The sequence below is a fragment of the Rhipicephalus sanguineus genome, chromosome 2 (assembly GCF_013339695.2).
Source record: "Rhipicephalus sanguineus isolate Rsan-2018 chromosome 2, BIME_Rsan_1.4, whole genome shotgun sequence".
In the NCBI taxonomy this organism is placed as follows: Eukaryota; Metazoa; Arthropoda; class Arachnida; order Ixodida; family Ixodidae; genus Rhipicephalus; species Rhipicephalus sanguineus.
In genome coordinates, this window is record NC_051177.1 from 196,335,502 (window position 1) to 196,354,038 (window position 18,537).

At 48.0% G+C, this 18,537-nt stretch overlaps 1 protein-coding gene across 2 annotated transcripts in view; it reads left to right on the forward strand.

Annotated features, from left to right (window-relative positions):
* The window catches only part of LOC119383960 (ethanolamine kinase 1), a 57,276-nt gene that overhangs the window by 15,419 nt on the left and 23,320 nt on the right, over positions 1-18,537 (forward strand). For both annotated transcript variants that reach the window (XR_007415213.1, XM_037652239.2), the window contains exons 4-7: positions 3,047-3,187; positions 12,966-13,108; positions 13,568-13,651; positions 15,087-15,247. Coding sequence is in view for 1 of the 2 variants with exons in the window: in XM_037652239.2 (XP_037508167.1) it covers positions 3,047-3,187; positions 12,966-13,108; positions 13,568-13,651; positions 15,087-15,247 (529 nt within the window). In the remaining variant the exon portion in view is untranslated. The remainder of the gene's footprint in view (positions 1-3,046; positions 3,188-12,965; positions 13,109-13,567; positions 13,652-15,086; positions 15,248-18,537) is intronic.

The window sequence follows — 18,537 nt, forward strand, 5'->3', positions numbered from 1 at the left end:
AAAACCCAAATACTTGTTCTTCTGAATGTGCGAAGTTTGACTCCTACGGACTTTTTTTTTGTTCTTTTCTCTCACGAAAAATGGGTGCGCGTTACAATCGATGTATTACTTTTTTTTTTTTTTTGTCGCGGAAAACGGGTGCGCGTTACAATCGAGGGCGCGGTAAAATCGAGTAAATACGGTAATTCACAGGGAAGACACTCAAGCGCAGACAGGAGACAAATGGAGCAGTCGCACCGAATCGCACAATGCTCGCCAGCCGACATCCAAATGGCTCAAAGACTCCACAAAACATTCACTTCGCTAGAGTGGCTAACATCGCTGTTGAGATGATGATGATCATGATCACAACCACACGCATCGCCGCCTGGCAATTGCTAAAACATGGCGTCTACGACGTATTTCCGGTAAAAAAAAACATGGCCTTCGAGATCCGTACATCAAAAAAAAAAAATGCATGTTTTAGTTACAGCCTCCGAGATTCGCAACACCCTTTGCATATCTTGGAAGTCGCGGCCAAGTGTGCCAATTAACCGGGAAGTCGCAGACTGGCTGCACCAATTATCCGGTTAAATTTACATGTAAAAATTTGGGACCGCGCAAATAATACAAATTATCCGGGATTCCCAATTAACCGAGTACAAATTACCGAGGTTTTACTGTATGTCTGCCATCAATTTCATTTGATCATGCAGTGCCCAATTCTTACATTAGCTTAGTTCAGCTAGCCAACTTGTCTGTGAGCTAACTTTCTCTAACAGTTGTAGTTTCCTAAATAAACCTGGATGTGTATATTGTGGAACATGTAGTGAATAAGTAGAGAGTGGTTATTGGTGATTATAGTCGGATACAAATTTAGAACTCCGGAGAGGCCCCGCCAAGACAACCGAAGCACGGCAGCCAATCGCCTCCGCGACTAAGGAAATAGTCCCGCTCATGCACTCGGCACTGTTCTCCAAAGGCGGGGTCAGCTGTCATCCAGCTCATGATGTCGGTCTGAAGTGCGCGCCTATTGGTGCAGGCTTGTGTGCATCCACCTTTGAGGAAGAAACGCTGCGGACTTCTAGAGTTGTATCCGGCTATAGACATCTGCATGTCTTGCATAAGAATGTGGGAGCTGTGTTGGAGACAAAAATATTCTGTCATTACATGTATGTGCACTTTAGAGATACTGTCTTTACTACGTGTCATAGAGTTTATGTATGTGCTCCTGCTTTCTTAATGAGAGAACTGTATATGTGGTAGTTAATATAGTTCCAGCAGTCAAAGATTCATTCTGAGAGTACATATTTGTACTTATTTTTCCATTTATGTTTCAGCCACTTATGATACTAGAAGCCTGTGCTTTTAACAACTGCGTGCATCGTGTGAAAATGAAATGTGGGTATGCACATGAAATGCATTAATTAAAGGGGCACTGACAAAAAGATTTTGGCCTCGCCTTTTTTTTGCTGCAATGCTTTTTTTCCTGGGGGCCTGTTAGTCATAACACGACACATCGTTTGCTGCAGCGCGCGACAGATAATTAATTACAGGCTCCTCATTACCGACCACTCTCAGTTTCGGTTTTAGAGAGCTCCAAAAACGACAAGCTGTCGGGTGCAACTACTATCACCACCTAGCGTGTGCAACGCTCAACCACATCAGCATACAGAACTGTGACGCACTTCCGCACGGTATGCATCAAGAAGTCTTGGTCAAACAGGAAACAGGACAGCAGTGTCGCCAAACACAAAACTCTCAACGCATGTGCCGCGGCCACGGACTCTCGAGCAGCCGCCGCGTAGTAGTCTGCTGGAGCAAACGTGGCAAAAAGAAAAATGGCGGCTACGACGTCATCATAACTTGTTGTATTGACTGCAGCGTGGTGACGTGAGGGAAGTAGGCGGGTCATCATGGGTCACTTTTGAGGGGGCGGTGATCAATCACGCACGCAAACTTCAAAATTCATATAAAATACCTTCCAAGCTATGTTCGCTGTTGATATTTGGCAGATGATATACGCATGTTCACGGGAATTGATCCCGCAGGCTATCTCGGGCGTGAAATTTTGTGTCAATACCCCTTTAAGGCTTACCACTTCTGCACATGGCAGCCCATATGCCCAGTGTCCTACATGTAGGACAGCTTGGTTGCACTTACCTGACTGTAAATAAAAATTTTTGCATATATTGTTGAGGATCCAAGAGCCCTGTTTGTTCAAAAAATATTTGTTTTCTCAACTTTTACAGTTTGGGCAAATATGGGTTAAAATAATGAGATAAATATTCTTCAAAAGGGGTATCGCTGGAGCTGGCGTTTCAACAAGTGGTCTTTTAGATGTGAAGCATCTTATAGCAGAGTTCAATCCGGTGGTGGTGGTGGTGGTGGTGTGCGGCGTGACCACCCTTACTGCGCATGCGCAGACCCTTTCCACTTCCCCTCTCCACTTTCCCTTTCCCGTCTCCCTTTCCCCTCCTTCTCCCATCCTCCTCTCCCCTTTCCCCCCTCACCACTCCCCCTCTGAAACGCGGGCCCTACATGCCGAAACACTGCTTCGCATTGCCTCATGGTCCCCTTTAGCGGGAGATGGTGTGATTTTCTTCAAGTCTGCCTTGAAGAAGACAAGACCACTTGTGGAAACGTTTTGGAAGCGGGGCTACACATCCACCTTTAAAGATGTGACTACACCTGAACCATATGAACGCCTCTTGTATCTTTAAAGAGCACTGCACCTACTAGGAAAGACTACTGAAACAGCAACAGGAATGTCAGTGATACCAGAGGGTGCCTCGGGGCAACAGCAAAAAATTGATGAAGTAACAAAAATGCCCTAGTGCTCGAAATCAGAAGCCCTCGGTAACATCACTGGGAATGCCATCCTTAGGGCATTTGCTGTTCCTGCTTTTTTTTTTTAAATGTAACTTTAACAAAACAAGTCAAAGCCAAAAAGCTTACTTTCTAATATGATGGGACGACTTAGCATTGTATAATTGCTTCTTGAAAGTGTCTTGTGTCCTTCGGCATGAACCTTGACCTGAGCAGCGCAATTTGTGTATCATTCCAGGCTGATAGCACAGACGCTAGCTCGCATGCACTCTGTGAAGTTACGCAAGGGGGGACAAGTGGCACCCTCTTTGTTCCCCACTCTGCACAAGTACCTCCACCTGGTGCCTACACATTTTGATGACATTGAGAAGAACCTCAGGTAGGCTGTGCATCTCCACTGAATTCATCCCACTAAGACAGCAGTTTCTCTTACCTCTGTAAGCCTGATATTCCAGTTAAATTTGTTATAGTGTTTTGAGTGAGCCACAGTCATCACAAAGAATCTAAACTATTCACAAAAACGTGTTCAACACACATCATTCGAAGAAACTGCCATATAAGTTGCATCAGTAATGCAGTACTTCACTGAGACTAGCTTCAGATAATGCTAGTCAAGACATTGCACACTCATTCCAAGGGTACCAAATTTATTCCCTCTGGGACTTGCATGTTACTGCACGTTACTATTATTTCGTTCTTTTTATTTCTCTTCGTTCTTTTGTTTTGATCATGTTTGGTTCCGACACATTTTCTGTTCTTTTGCTCTTTTCCTGTGAACGGCACTAATTATGTGGGCCGCCCTGCTGTCTGCCTGTCCTGATGGATTTAGCGAGAGGCGAGTATTGGTTGGAGGAGGCATGGAAGCCAGCTGGCTTTTGTGTTGAATCCTGATGCTGTGATTGGCAGCGGCACTTCTGATTGCATCTCTGGCTTCCGTCCTTTCAGCCTGGCTGGCTTGCTTTCTAGCTCACTCATCGCTCACATCCTCTTCATTTTAAGCCTCATTGCTTTCTACAGAACAGCTGTTTAAGCCTCTGCTTCCAACATGTTATGCAGCTCATTTCACAGAACGTTCTTCATGTGCACCAGTGCTCTTACTAGTCTCGTTCACCAATCCGCTTTGTCTGTTGGTATGACATAACTGATGGTGCCTGGGCAGTTCCTGTTAACAGCATTTAAAGTGTGCATATTGCTACATGTAGGCTGCCGGAATCCATATTGTCGACGCGCGTGTGCGCCCGACGAAGAGGACGAAGGTCGTTAGCTGCTCGAGCTCGGAGCCGGATTGCTCAGCGCTGCAGCCGTTCTTGAAAATATATCTTGTGAATAGCGACTTGTAAAAGCGACTGTCACTCACGTAACATATTTGGTGGAGGTGGAACGTTCCCCGTCCTCATCACGCAGCTCCGCAGTGGCCGCGTCATCCAGCCTCTCGCCATGGCTTCCAATGACAACCCGTCCCCATCTCCATCTGCGGCTCCTACGACAACCTTTGTTGCGGTCCCCACCCCCCGCGATCCTGGGACATTCTCTGCGCAACCTGGCCTCGACGTCGACTACTGGCTTCGCCTGTATGAACGGGTCAGTCAAACTCACCGGTGGGACCCTACCATGATGCTCGCTAATGTTCTCTTCTACTTGGACGGAACCCCGCGCATCTGGTACGAAACACATGAGACCGAGCTCACCAGCTGGGACACGTTCAAGGAGAAGCTACGTGACATCTTTGGGAACCCGACCGGTCGCCACGCAGCTGCACGACAAGAGCTCGCTACCCGTGTCCAGTCACCTACTGAGTCGTATGTCTCATACATACAAGAAGTACTTGCTCTTTGCCGGAAAGTGGACGAGGCAATGCCCGAAGCTGACAAAGTGGGTCACGTTTTGAAAGGCATCGCGGACGACGCTTTCCATTTGCTGGTCTACACCAACGTCTCGACTATCGACCGCATCATTCAAGAATGCCGCCGTTTCGAAACGGCCAAAAGCCGTCGTGTGCACCCTCAATTTTCTCGGTTGCCAAACACGGCTGCCACGTCCACCTGCTCCGATTCCGCCGCTACACCGCCCTTTGAGCAGAGTGTAACGCGTATCGTTCGACGGGAACTTGAAGCGGCAAGTCCAGCGCCGTTCCAGCCCTCTCCATTCGACCATGCCACTATACAACCAACCCCCGCGGTCTCCGTATTCAGGCGGTCGTACGACAAGAATTCGCCAACCTCGGGTTCCCTGTCGCCTGCCCCGTCTCTCGCCCCTCGTCCCGACCATGCCCATGAATGCACCTCGAAGTGACCCATTCGTTCCTCCACGATCTCGCAACCCAGCGGAATGGCGTACTCCCGACGATAGACCCATCTGCTTCCGGTGCCACCGCGTTGGTCATGTATCCCGCTACTGCCGCGCCACTTGGACGCCGCCATATAGGACCCCAATTTTTCTCGCCTTCCCGCCCATATGAAGATCTTCGCCGGTATTCGCCCAGCCGTACGACCCTACTGGTGACACACCTAACAGCCGCCCTCCTGCTCGTTCACCGTCCCCTCAACGCCGTCGTTCCCCGTCGCCCCAACCCCGCCGCCACCCCTCGCCGCCCAACTTTGCATCGTACCCGACGGAAAACTAGATCGTGCAGCTCCTGGAGGTAGTGCTGCATCATCTCCTTCTGAACCAAATCCTCCGTTGACGCTTCCTACGAACAAGAACCTCATCGATGTGCATGTGGACGGTATTTCTTTGACGGCTCTAGTCGATACTGGAGCTCACGTGTCCATAATCAGTGCTCGTCTTTGTCGCCGACTGAAAAAAGTCCTCACACCTGCTACTACAAAAGCTGTACGCGTCGCCGATGGCGGAACTGTTCCTGTCACTGGAATGTGTACAGCTCGCATAAGCATAGCCGACCGTTACGTTCCTGTCCTCTTCACGGTGCTCCATAATTGTCCTCATGACCTCATCCTAGGGATGGACTTCCTGTCGACCCACTCTGCCCTGATAGACTGTTCCGCTGGTACTCTTTGCTTGGACCTTCCTCTTCAGCCAGATATTCACCCCGACCTCCCACACAGCCTCTGCACCTCAGATTTCATCCGCCTACCGCCTAAAGCCCTAACATTCGCCGAATTCACAACGACTTCATCCGTGTTGGATGGGCACTACGTCGTCACGCCGATTACTGATGTACTTCTGGCACGTGACATCACTGTGCCTCACTGCGTCATAACTATAGCCGCTAACCGGGTACATCTCCCCGTCATAAATTTCGGCTTCACGAAGCAAGTCCTCCCTCAAGGCATCTTAATCGCCACGTTGCGGTCCTTAGCCGATGACCACGTCACCTCTTTTGCAGCAGACGTATGCTCCAATATTCCTTGTCGCCCACCCGATACCACAAGCCTCGACATGGCATTACGCCCCATGATTGCCCCAGACCTCCCCCCAGCGCAATCAGCCGCCCTCATCCGCCTTTTGGCTTCTTACCGCGAGATCTTTGACCTTGACAATCGACCACTCGGCCAAACTTCTCTTGTGCAGCACCGTATCAACACAGGTGATGCTGTTCCCATTCACCGTCGACCGTATCGGGTGTCCGTATCGGAGCGCCAGATTATTCAAGAAGAAGTAAACAAGATGTTAGCTAAAGGCATTATTGAGCCCTCATCGAGCCCTTGGGCGTCACCCGTCGTCCTGGTTAAAAAGAAAGACAACACGTGGCGTTTCTGCATCGATTACCGGCATCTAAATCGAATTACGAAAAAGGACGTGTATCCTTTGCCCCGCATTGATGACGCTCTCGATTGTCTCCATGGCGCACGCTACTTTTCATCCATAGACCTTCGCTCCGGTTATTGGCAGATTGCCGTGGACGAGAAAGACCAAGAAAAGACCGCCTTCGTCACTCCCGATGGCCTGTACCAATTCAAGGTTATGCCCTTCGGTCTATGCAACGCCCCAGCCACGTTCGAGCGCATGATGGACTCTCTGCTACAAGGGTTCAAATGGTCAACATGCCTTTGTTACCTAGACGACGTCCTCGTATTTTCACCTACATTTGAGACCCACCTTGAGCGTCTGTCGGCTATTCTCGACGTCTTCCGCAATGCTGGCCTCCAGTTGAACTCGTCGAAGTGTCACTTCGGCCGCCAACAGATTACAGTGTTGGGCCACCTCGTTGATGCTTCTGGTGTGCGGCCGGACCCTGAGAAAATTCGTGCCGTCACCAGTTTCCCAGTACCCAAATCCGCCAAAGATGTTCGGAGTTTTGTGGGACTCTGTTCCTATTTCCGGCGGTTCGTGAAGGACTTTGCAGCAATCGCTCGACCACTTACTGATCTTCTAAAGAAAGACGTCCCATTTTCGTGGGGGTCCACTCAAGCTGCCGCCTTCTCTCACCTCATCACAATTTTGACGACGCCACCTATATTGGCCCACTTTGACCCATCCGCCCCGACTGAGGTCCGAACTGATGCCAGTGGTCACGGGATCGGAGCCGTCCTCGCCCAACGTCAGCAGGGACACGACCGCGTTATCGCCTACGCTAGTCGCCTCCTTACACCTGCGGAGCGCAACTATTCGATCACCGAAAGAGAATGCCTTGCTCTTGTCTGGGCGGTCTCCAAGTTCCGTCCATATTTATATGGCACTCACTTCTCCGTAGTCACCGACCACCACGCGCTCTGCTGGCTTTCATCATTAAGGGATCCCACAGGTCGACTTGGTCGCTGGGCTCTGCGACTGCAAGAGTACACTTTTGCAGTGACGTACAAGTCTGGACGCCTGCATCAGGACGCCGACTGCCTATCTCGCTATCCGGTTGGCGAGTCGCGCACCGTCCCTGACACCGACGCTTGCGTGTGCACCGTTTCCCAACTGACCCACATAGCCGACGAGCAACGCCGTGATGCATCCTTACGGGCTATCATCGAGTGCCTCGAAGCCTCACCTTCGGACCGATCTCATCGCTCGTTCGTACTCAAGAATGGTACGCTATACCGCCACAACTTTCATCCAGACGGACCATCCCTGCTGCTTGTTGTACCCAAACACCTCCGCTCCGCTGTACTCCACGAACTTCACGACGTTCCAACTGCCGGTCACCTTGGTGTGTCCCGCACATACGACCGAATCCGCCGTCGCTTCTATTGGCCAGGTCTCGCACGCTCCGTCAGACGATACGTCGCGGCGTGTGAGAAATGTCAACGCCGCAAAACACCATCGACGCTTCCGGCTGGGTGCCTTCAACCCCTCGACATTTCGTCCGAACCCTTCTTTCGCGTCGGCTTGGACCTACTCGGCCCTTTTCCCCTGTCTTCTGCTGGCAACAGGTGGATAGCTGTGGCCACAGACTACGCCACACGCTACGCCATCACACGAGCTCTTCCAACAAGCTGCGCCACAGATGTCGCCGATTTTCTTCTGCGCGACGTGATCTTGCAACACGGTGCTCCACGCCAGCTGCTCACGGACCGTGGCCGCACATTTCTATCGAGAGTCATAGCGGACATCCTGCGTTCATGTGAAACGCGGCATAAGCTCACTACGTCGTACCATCCGCAAACGAATGGCCTCACGGAGCGTCTGAACCGAACCCTAACCGACATGCTTTCAAAGTATGTTTCCTCAGACCACTCCGACTGGGACCTTGCTCTACCGTACGTGACATTTGCCTACAATTCCTCGCGCCATGACACGGCTGGTTACTCCCCATTTTTCCTGCTGTTCGGCCGCGAACCCACATTGCCCCTTGATACAGTCATTCCGTTGCCAGCAGCTCCGACCACTGAATACGCCCTGGACGCTATCAGCCGGGCCGCTCATGCACGCGAAGCCGCTCGTACTCGCCTTCTGACCTCCCAAGAGAACCAACGCCGTCGGTATGATCAACGACACCGCGACGTACACTTTTCGCCCGGTTCTTTGGTTCTGCTGTGGTCTCCGACCCGGCACGTTGGCTTGTCCGACAAACTGCTCTCTCGGTACACAGGGCCATACCGAGTGCTTCGTGCGGTGACTCCCGTCACCTATGAAATCGCTCCTGCTGACTCGTCGTCTTCATCCACCCCGCATGCCAGCGACATCGTACACGTCGCACGCCTGAAGCAGTACCACTCGCCCAATGACGTTGACGCCTAGATGCGCCGAGACGGCGCCTTTGCGCCGGGGGTTATGCTACATGTAGGCTGCCGGAATCCATATTGTCGACGCGCGTGTGCGCCCGACGAAGAGGACGAAGGTCGTTAGCTGCTCGAGCTCGGAGCCGGATTGCTCAGCGCTGCAGCCGTTCTTGAAAATATATCTTGTGAATAGCGACTTGTAAAAGCGACTGTCACTCACGCAACAATATTAATGATGGTCCCACAGTTTGTACTTACTAATGCTTCCTTTGCATTGAAGTGAGTATGCATGGCTTGCCTATACAGTAGAATCCCGCTGTTACGTTCCTCACTGCTGCGTTTTCCCGGCTGTTATGTCATTTTCCGCCGGTCCCGGCATAGCTCCCATAGGATACAATGTATTGGGAACCCCGATGTTACGTCGTAACTGTCGGAGCGTTCCGTATGATACGTTGCGAAGTGCGCTCGTAGCCGACCGAGTCACTACCGAAGAGAGCGGCCATGGTGCATTTTCACGCAGCTTGGCCTGGTTTGACCGTAATATTGGCCGCATGAGAGGTGCAAGCAACAGGATCTTTCAATTGATGCAAACAAAAGCATGGCCTTCGAGATTCGTATTGCAAAGATGGCGTCTATGACGTAATTGCTCGCGAAAGCAAGGCCTTCGAGATTGGCATTTACTATTGGCAAAAGCATAGCCTTTGAGATTTGTATTGCACAAACATGGCGTCTATGACGTATTTGCTCGCGAAAGCAAGGCCTTCGAGATTGGCATTCTCTTCTGCCATCGCGTTGGCGTAGACTCATCATCATCGTTATTTGTCGGAGGACGGGAGGAGTTCGAGCTGGTTGGAGCTCGCATGGTCGTGCGCGCGGTTCGCAGTCGGACTCGCCGCGCTGGTCGTGATTGCGTGTACTTAGTTCTTTCATGCCTACAGCTGTTGGTGTTAAAAAAAATCACATACGTTGATTACATCTCTGTGGATGAGGCCGTCCCCAGCTCCGCGTTTCTATCCATCGACTAGATCGCGGCTGAGCGCGCCAATTTTCGTGCTGCTCGTAAGCATTGAAATAAAATTCTCTACCACTAAATATTTTGTCGCTTTTCCTGTTTTTCGGCTCTTACGTTTCCCGTCTCTTACGTTTATTTCCTACGGTCCCTTCAAAAACGTATCAGCGGGGTTCTACTGTATTTATTATATAATTGGTTGATGCATGTATATATTTGATGTTATTCTGTTCCTGTGCACTTGCAGGTGCTTAATACTACATTTGTTTTTATTCCTGCAAATAGACCCGTTTTGAGGCTGCTGTACATAAGTGTACATAAATATGTGGCAAAATTCAGAGGTGCTCTTGCAGTTGCTTCACTTGCAGGTGGGCTCTTTCTGCAAGGCTTATTTGCTGCAGCATAAGTGTTACAAGTGCCTAAGGAATGTATTGACTTGTGAATCTGTGTTTCTGTTGCATTTCACTGTAGAGCTTGATGCACACTCATCTTTGTAGATTTTGCATTGGCTGGCCTTTGTCGCTTTATCTTGTCATCTTGTTGTCACAGAGGATCCCCTATTCTCGTCATACTACCATGTTTACTCAGTTTCCAGATCTTTGCTACCTGAAGTCGTCCCTCGCGTTACAGTCAAATCCCAAAATTCAAGTTGTCTAAAAAGTGCAATGATGCATACAATTCTTTTATTTTTGTTTTATTCTTTTCTTCTTGGACGCAATGAAAAGTCACTCCTCGCGTTACAATTGCGGTCGCGTTACAGTCGAATAAATGCAGTAGTGTCGATGTGATGAGGTGCTGCGAACTCTGATGAGCACTCACACTTACTTTAAAACCAAGTGAAAACATCTTAAAGGCAACGCTTCCTACTAATAATTGGTCAGAAGTGCCCTCGTATGCAGGACAATCAAACAACACAAGCAGCTCGAGTTTCCATTTCTGGTATCAGGGCTCCTATAAATTTTTTTTTACAGCTGATAACGATGGGTTTCTGCGGTCTGTATTAGATGAAGATTGTGGCTTGAAATCATGAGAAATCATTGTTATCATTCGTTACTTGATACGCTTTCCATGCAGAATAAATGCCGGAGGGTCATAAACAATGATAGCATAGCCACACAACAGGAAAGGGATAATTGACAGCCACCCGTTTGTAGCATGATGCCAAAAGGAAATCCACAGAGATTTCTCAGAAAAGAAAGCTTCTTAGGTTAAGAAGCACATTATGTAGAAATGATTTCTTGATCAAATCGCGTGAAGGCAGGCAAAAGTCAAGTTAAAGGGGTCACGACCCACTCCTCGGGCTTTGTCAGAAAACACATCTTGCAGAAAGCAGACTATGAACAGCTCAGCCAAACCTTGTAGTGGTGCTCGGCAAGGAGAGTTTAGGAGTGGATTGTGAAGTTGCCATTTTCTCAGGCACCCTCTTTTCATACAGAGGACTGTGCTCACTCTCTTTGCTGTTTGCCCACGAACAACAGATGGCATGCTGTTGGCTAATAGCCGACGTAAATCGAGAGCAGTGTTTGGATCAGATTCGCTTCTCGCCACGAGGTGCCATCACGTGCTGGTGCCGTAGTCTGTAGTCTGCTAACATTACACAGTAGCCACCCTGGTGCGCAGAGGAATCATTATGGGAGAGTGCGATTGCGTTTCATTACATGCGCTCAAGGTCATGATGCACTGGTGTAACTTCTGTCCCCCGTGCCCTCCCTCCCTGCGTAGCTTCTAGCGAGCTCTTTGGGACGAGAGATGAGAGATAGCACTCAAAGTGTGCAACAAATCCTGGCAACCTTACTAGTTCTTGATAGATTCGAAAAATTTTTGCAGCACCACTGCTGAGAAAAAAACTTCAAGCTTCAACAAGAGTGTGTAATTGTGAAAGAGAAATGCGCTACAGCACTGTAAAAATGAGGAACTGTCTCTTCCTTATGTTTGTCATCATGACAGCGACTTGTTTAGAGTGTGCAATATGTTATAATATAGTGAAACTCTACTATGTCGAACTTGGGTAAATCGAATTATCCCTTATATCGAACTATTTTCAAACACCACATTCACGACGCTTTAACATCAATGCATAAGGAAAGCTAAGCTACATCGAACAAAAAAAGCCTGAATACTTCATTCATTGAACATTGGGCAGTGCAAAATGCCCCCAGAAGGTTGCTTTCCCGCAAAAAAATTTGGTTTATTCACGCGAGAAGGGATTTTCCCACATGCATTTGGGAAAGCAAGTGGTGTGATTGGAGGGTGCCGTGCGGAGTTAGTAGAAACTACCGCTTGCCATCACGTGCATTCTCCCATGATTCCACGTCATTGCACCCGTTGTGTGCAGTCGCCCCTTACAAATCAAGCGGCAACCTTTATTGCTGTCCAGCTAGGCTCTTGATGACCAGCTCACGCTGTTTCAGAGGGCAGAGAGGATGGCAAGAGCCAGCGGAGCCCTAGCTCTGACCATTAAGGATGCCCCTTTCGGGGGCCACCCTTAAGGCCTCTGCTTCTTAAGTACTCATGATCTAAGCAAATGCTATCACAGACTTTTTCCGCGCCAATATATGCCTGCAGTGCACGTATTTAAGAAATAAGAAACACTCTCTTATGAGATGTGCTGTTTACTTTGATGCCATATTTTCTTGGGTATAACACACCCCAGCATATAACCTTATCGTCTAACTACAAACCGCGGAAAAATAAAACTAAACAAAAAAGATCCTCGCATGTTGCCATGAAGCCACCTTCTTTGCATTATCGTGAAGCATTGCCGTGAAGCCAACTTGTGCACCTAAAATGCTGTAAATTTTTTAAAAGATTTATATCAAATTATACGATGTATCAAAGTAATTCCTGTTTTCTTTGCGAGTTCCACATATGCGGGTTTGATTGTAAAAACAAATTGCATTGCACTTGAAAATGAAAAGAAAGAAATGCTTATTCCGCTAATGAGAATTCACTGGCCACTAAGCCTGGCCACTGACATGTGTCCTGACAGTGGCCTGGCCACTGACATGTGACACCTAAACTGACATGTGTCCCCACAGGTTTGTGTCGTGCATCCCAAGCAAAGCAGAGCTGGAACTGGAAGTGTCGCTCCTTGAAGAGCACCTGTCGGGCTTGGGTTCACCTGTCGTGTTCTGCCACAATGACCTGCTCGTCAAGAACATCATCTACCAGGAGAAACAAGGTAATAATGCTCGTGGGTCGTCCGAGTTGGTTTTCCTGGTGGTCTTGTTTTCCACGCTTCCTTGGTGCTCCTGTTGCTGCGTTAAATAGCTGCAAGTGTATTATTGTTCTTGTTTCCTTTTTATTTATCGCGAAATACCAAAGGACACAAAACAAAGCACAACATCAGGGTAAGGTCTCATTTGACCCATGAGCAGCGTATTTCTAGTGACGTCACCAGGTGTACCAGTTGATGTCACAACAAGCATTGGGAGAAGAGGTACCGAAAAGGCCTGTAGAGGACCACGGGTTTGTTATTTGATTTTGTGGCATTCTCAGAGCGTGTGGTGCTGTCGCGATTGGCATAGGTGACTGTGGCGTCATTGTGAACTCAATTTGCATGTTTACTTGAAATGCGTAAAAAAATGTCAGGGGTGGTTTAGGAGCCCGTCAACAGTTGTATTTCTATATAATATTACAGACAGAGTGATCTTCATTGACTTTGAATATGCTGACAACAACTACCAGGCACTGGACATCGGGAACCACTTTTGTGAGTTTGGAGGTAGGTTGGAACTTGCATATCATTGTTATTAATTATGTGTAACTACAGTCACATCTTGGAAATGGGCTCTTGTGCTTTCTTATGAGGAAAATGAAGGAAAGAAAGAACACATTAGCAGCCAGGACTGACGAAAAGGTTTTACCGAACTCAGCTGTGTAAATAAGCACTTCATGATAAACTTAGAAAAGGATGTAAGTCCTTGTCTTAGTTGCGCTTTGGTTCATCAGGCATCGCCAACTTGCCGAAATTTTGTTGCAACAGCAATTATATGGACACTCTCACCAGGTTTTTGCCGTCAATCTTGCCGTCGCCATCATGTTCCGTATGAAGTCCGAATTGATAACATTCCCCTGCGCATCGTATGTTCTACCCGCGGGTAAAAGCGCGCGAGCGGGGGCGATGAACGCGGCTGAAGCAGAGATCAAGCGAACTGGCCCATCTCCGTCGCTCGGAGGACGCATGCGATAACATCCCCCGTGTGTTAGACCTGCTGTTGAATGCTTAAGCAGAGAGGAAACGCCCCACCCGTCTTTAACAGGCATGAAGGGACAAAAGGGGGGGAAGGGGGAGTTCGCTCGAGCAGCAGCTATGAACTTTCATGCTAAGGACGCGGTCGCGATCACTGGCGCGCACTATCTCAGCAGGCATCAGTGGTTGCCTCATATACCCGTCTACGTGCTGCGCTCTCAATGCAAAGAGACTGCGAAAAGAGCATCTCTCCCTGGAGCGGCTGTATTCTCTTACACCAGCGTTTTGTAGAGTTATGCAATATTGGATCCAAAAGAGGTAGCTGCCAGTGTTACTTCATATAATATTACAATTTGTTGCTATCGCATTCATTGCTTTGCTTTTGCGGTGAAACTGTGATTTTTTTTATGTTGCTGACACTCCAGTGCAATCCATTTGGTAATTGTGCCTGTTCTTTTAACCTGTCAGTTATCCAGTTCATGTTAGTGTAATGGCATGGATAATGACAACCAAGACCAGAGCAATAATAATTATGTGATAATGTGCTGCACAAATAAAAATTTTAAGCTAAGGAAACCATCTTTTGTTAATTATGAGGACACTCAGTTTGCTAAATGTAATACTTTGAAGTGACACAGTATGCCCTCCCCTTCCCCCTTATAAATGTAACGTTTAATAATTTTGTGAAATATACACTCTGGTATATTGCTAATAAGTTCTGCAGAATCCCACGAGATGTAAAAATTTAGAAAGGGACAGTTGCCATTCACCCATTAGTAGCACAAAGCTAACCCATCCAGCTTGGTCCCAGGTTCGAACCCCAGACCAGCATGAATTTTTCATCAACGAGCAAGCTTTTCTTTCCAAGAAATCTGTATGTGTTTCCTTGTAAGTTGGTCGATGACATTTTTCCATTTGTTTTTATCACTGTTTGCTTGCACTGGTTTCATTGCACCATGCATTTCAGGTGTGGAGCGTTTCGACAGCTCCCTCTACCCGGACCGTGAGTTCCAGCTTCGTTGGTTGCAGCACTACCTGGACGAGTGGCACAGGCTTGCAGGCCGCGGTGAGAGTGCCTCCCCCCGTGACGTGGAAGTCCTCTACGTCCAAGTGAACAAGTTTGCCCTGGTGAGATATTGCGAATGATATAGTGGTGCTGGTTTGTTTGCACTCTGTATTTAGTAGGCTTGTGCGAATAGTAAATTTTAGATTCGAAGCGAATAGTGATTTGGTCGGATCATTTCGAATCGAATTCAAATAGTATATATCACATATTATAAAGAAAAATGAGTATATTTGTCATGACCCAACTAACCTGCACAATATTTTTTTTAAATTGAAACAAGGCATGTGCAAATATCATTCTTATTGGTTCAAAGGAAGTGGAAGCAACCTTGAATAGTAGCAGGATTTGACTTTCGGTAGAGTGCAAGTGATAACCTGTGAAATATGTTACGTTTTAAAATATACTATACTTATAGTATATAAGCTGGTATAACAAGCTTTTAAACTTAAAAAATGATTAATCGATGTAAGAGTAACATGTTCATTTAGCTTTGAAGTGGGGCTCTGCAGCAGTGCTGATTTTTCTTGGATGTTTTCACAGCATAGTACTCCTAGGCTGCAGTGAAACCACCTTTACAGGGGGCCTACATGCAATCTAATACTATACGTCTATTCGTTCATTTTGAATACTTCGAAATTTCCAATAATTTAAATTCGTGTCAAAGTGATTTCGAATACAGTAATATTCGTTCAAATATTCGAAGTGCTCGAATATTCACACAAGCCTAGTATTTAGCAGTCATCTGCAATATACATGAAAAAAAAAATCGAATAGAGATGCAATATTATTTCTCTCACAATAGTGACACGAAAAGGTCTACACCTTTTAATGGTGTATTGCTTTTATGTTTGAATGGATAATTGTATTGGTTTAGTTAGATCACCTATTGCCACATATACTTGTCTAATGGCTGCAGGTTTTGTTTCCCGAGATTTGTGGTGAAAATTGGGGTTGTGACCATCACGAGAAGAAAAAGACAGAAGTTTTTTTGCTTTATTCTAAATATTTTCAGTGGCACTCGCTTTCATTAACCCTTTCACTGTCACTGACGTATCAGTATGTTTTCGTGCTCCCCCACGCAATGCCAGTGACATACCTGTACAGTGAAACCTCGTTAATACGTACCTGCCGGGAACACGGCATAACTACGCACTAAACGGTAGTACGCATTAAACACCAAGTACAAATTTGCATCTCCTAGCGTACGCCATCGCCGCCAGCAAATAAATAGAGTACCACAGCAAATATTGCCTAAAGTACCCACCGCAAAGCCTTTCCTTTCTTTTTGCCAAAGTGGAGAAAAGATCCTGGCACACTCGCACGACCGCCCGATAGCGCGTAGTGGCGACGCCGAAGAGCGCATTTCGAAACTATTGCAGGGTCCGGGATACGCGGTCAACGCAGTGACCGACATAGCGACAGAACGGACAGTGTCTGCTTTCCGCGGTATATGTGCGTGCGTCTAACCGCGATCTGCTACTAAACGAAAACTGACACAGTTCCAGTGAAACGCGGTACGGCCGCGTGGAGCCAATCGTCTCCCGGCTAGTTGCGTGCAGCGCGTCGCCTACTCGGCTCACGCCGTCACTACCGGGCCGCTTGCTGTGCCGCACGCGCGCATTTATCGTGGGAATGTTGTTCGTACCCACTTCGCTCCAGATCGTGCACAGATGCGGCGAGTAGCCTGTTCGGTTAACGCAGCGATGACGAGCTTCATGCAAGCGATCGATGCGCACTCCGCGTTGGGTGGTCGCCTAATAAAAGCGTGCAGTATGGTTACAACCGCGCTACGCTTGCTGTATTGTACACGTGCGTTTAGTGTGCTAGCGAGGTTTCTCGGCGCCCGCGACCCGCAATGCTAACTACGCAACAGCGATCTGCTTTCGCTTTACAAAGCGGTGCGCGCCTGATGACGGCTTAGCAGCGTTTGCTGTCGGGCTAGTTGGTACATAGCTGAAGTTCTTCGTCCCTGCCCGAGCATTTGTGCCATTAATTCAACTTCAGCCTTGAAGACGACCGCGCACAACGAAGCGGCTGCGATCGGCGGCCCAGCGCGTTCAGGTTGTCGCCTAATAAAAGTGTGCAGTAGGCTTAAAAAGTAGCGCTGTGCCGCATGCGTGCCCGAGCAGATAGCTGAAGATACTTATTGTGATAAGTCATGTCAGCGCGTTCATCGGTGGCCGCCACCTCGCCTTCATTCTTTCCCGATGCTTCCCGCAAAGGCGTCACCGCAATCGCGCGGAAGTCGGAATCGGGGATCGACTGATCTGCGCACTTCTCAAAAAGGCGGAAGACCTTTGGCGGCACATTCTGGCGTCGGGAAGTTGAGCGGCACAGTAAAGTTTTATGACACAAAAAGTTATCGTGGTTCGCAGGGTACGCACTATATACCGGTAGGCATAGGGCGAACCACTACGGCTTAAGCGGTCAGCGAATGCATTGGGCTCTATGGGACTCGGTCGGGGATTCGTCGCAACTACGTTTTAACCGTTAGTACGTTGAAAGCGGGTACGTATTAACGAGGTTTGACTGTATGTCCTTCATTGTGCGTTCAAAAATTTGCGTCAAAGCGCAAAGCTGGTGTGTCTCTACTGGTCGTGCCATCTGTTTAATCTTTCTAGAAGCCTGTATTTTCGCCCAGTGCTGTGTTGATATTTATATTGAAGAGTACAGAGCAATTACACCCACCTTTCTTGCTGGGAGGTATGGTTGCTCCGCGTGCGCTGCTCTTTCAGGCTGTGCGATTACAGGTACAAGGGTTCTTCTGCTATCTGCCGCAGGTTTCACCTGCACCCTGTCAACATCAGATACATCATCAGATACTGATGTTGACACGGTGGTGCCATTATCCTGGAAGTGTGGATGGCAAACCGAAAATATGCGGAAGAAAGGCAATTTCTCAGCCATATCATTTACTTTCGACGCATCACATTCCCGACCGTCCACGAGCGCAACTTCATCAACTGTACACACAAGAACTTGATTATTTAAAGCTTCCCGTCTATTCCCAAAACCAAGCCAACACTGGAGGTGCGTCACGTAGTGATGCAGCACTATCGGTAAATTGACTATGGATATTGCAATCGGTAGTACCATGGTTAATATTACTAGCGATATTACTGCCACGCTTGTTTATTGCTTTGTTTTGATGTATTCGGGTTTCACCCACAAAGACTGTTAGCAACCTTTGACGCAGACCGCGCCGTAATGTTTGAGAAGCTTCACAATTGTTTAAGAACATTCTGTTAAGATTACGCGCCGGACACGAATAGTCAAGTTTATTCGAGAGCTTACACGAGCATCAGCGATAACGCTAGAAGGTTCGATGACTGATGTATAAAAGATGACGTTT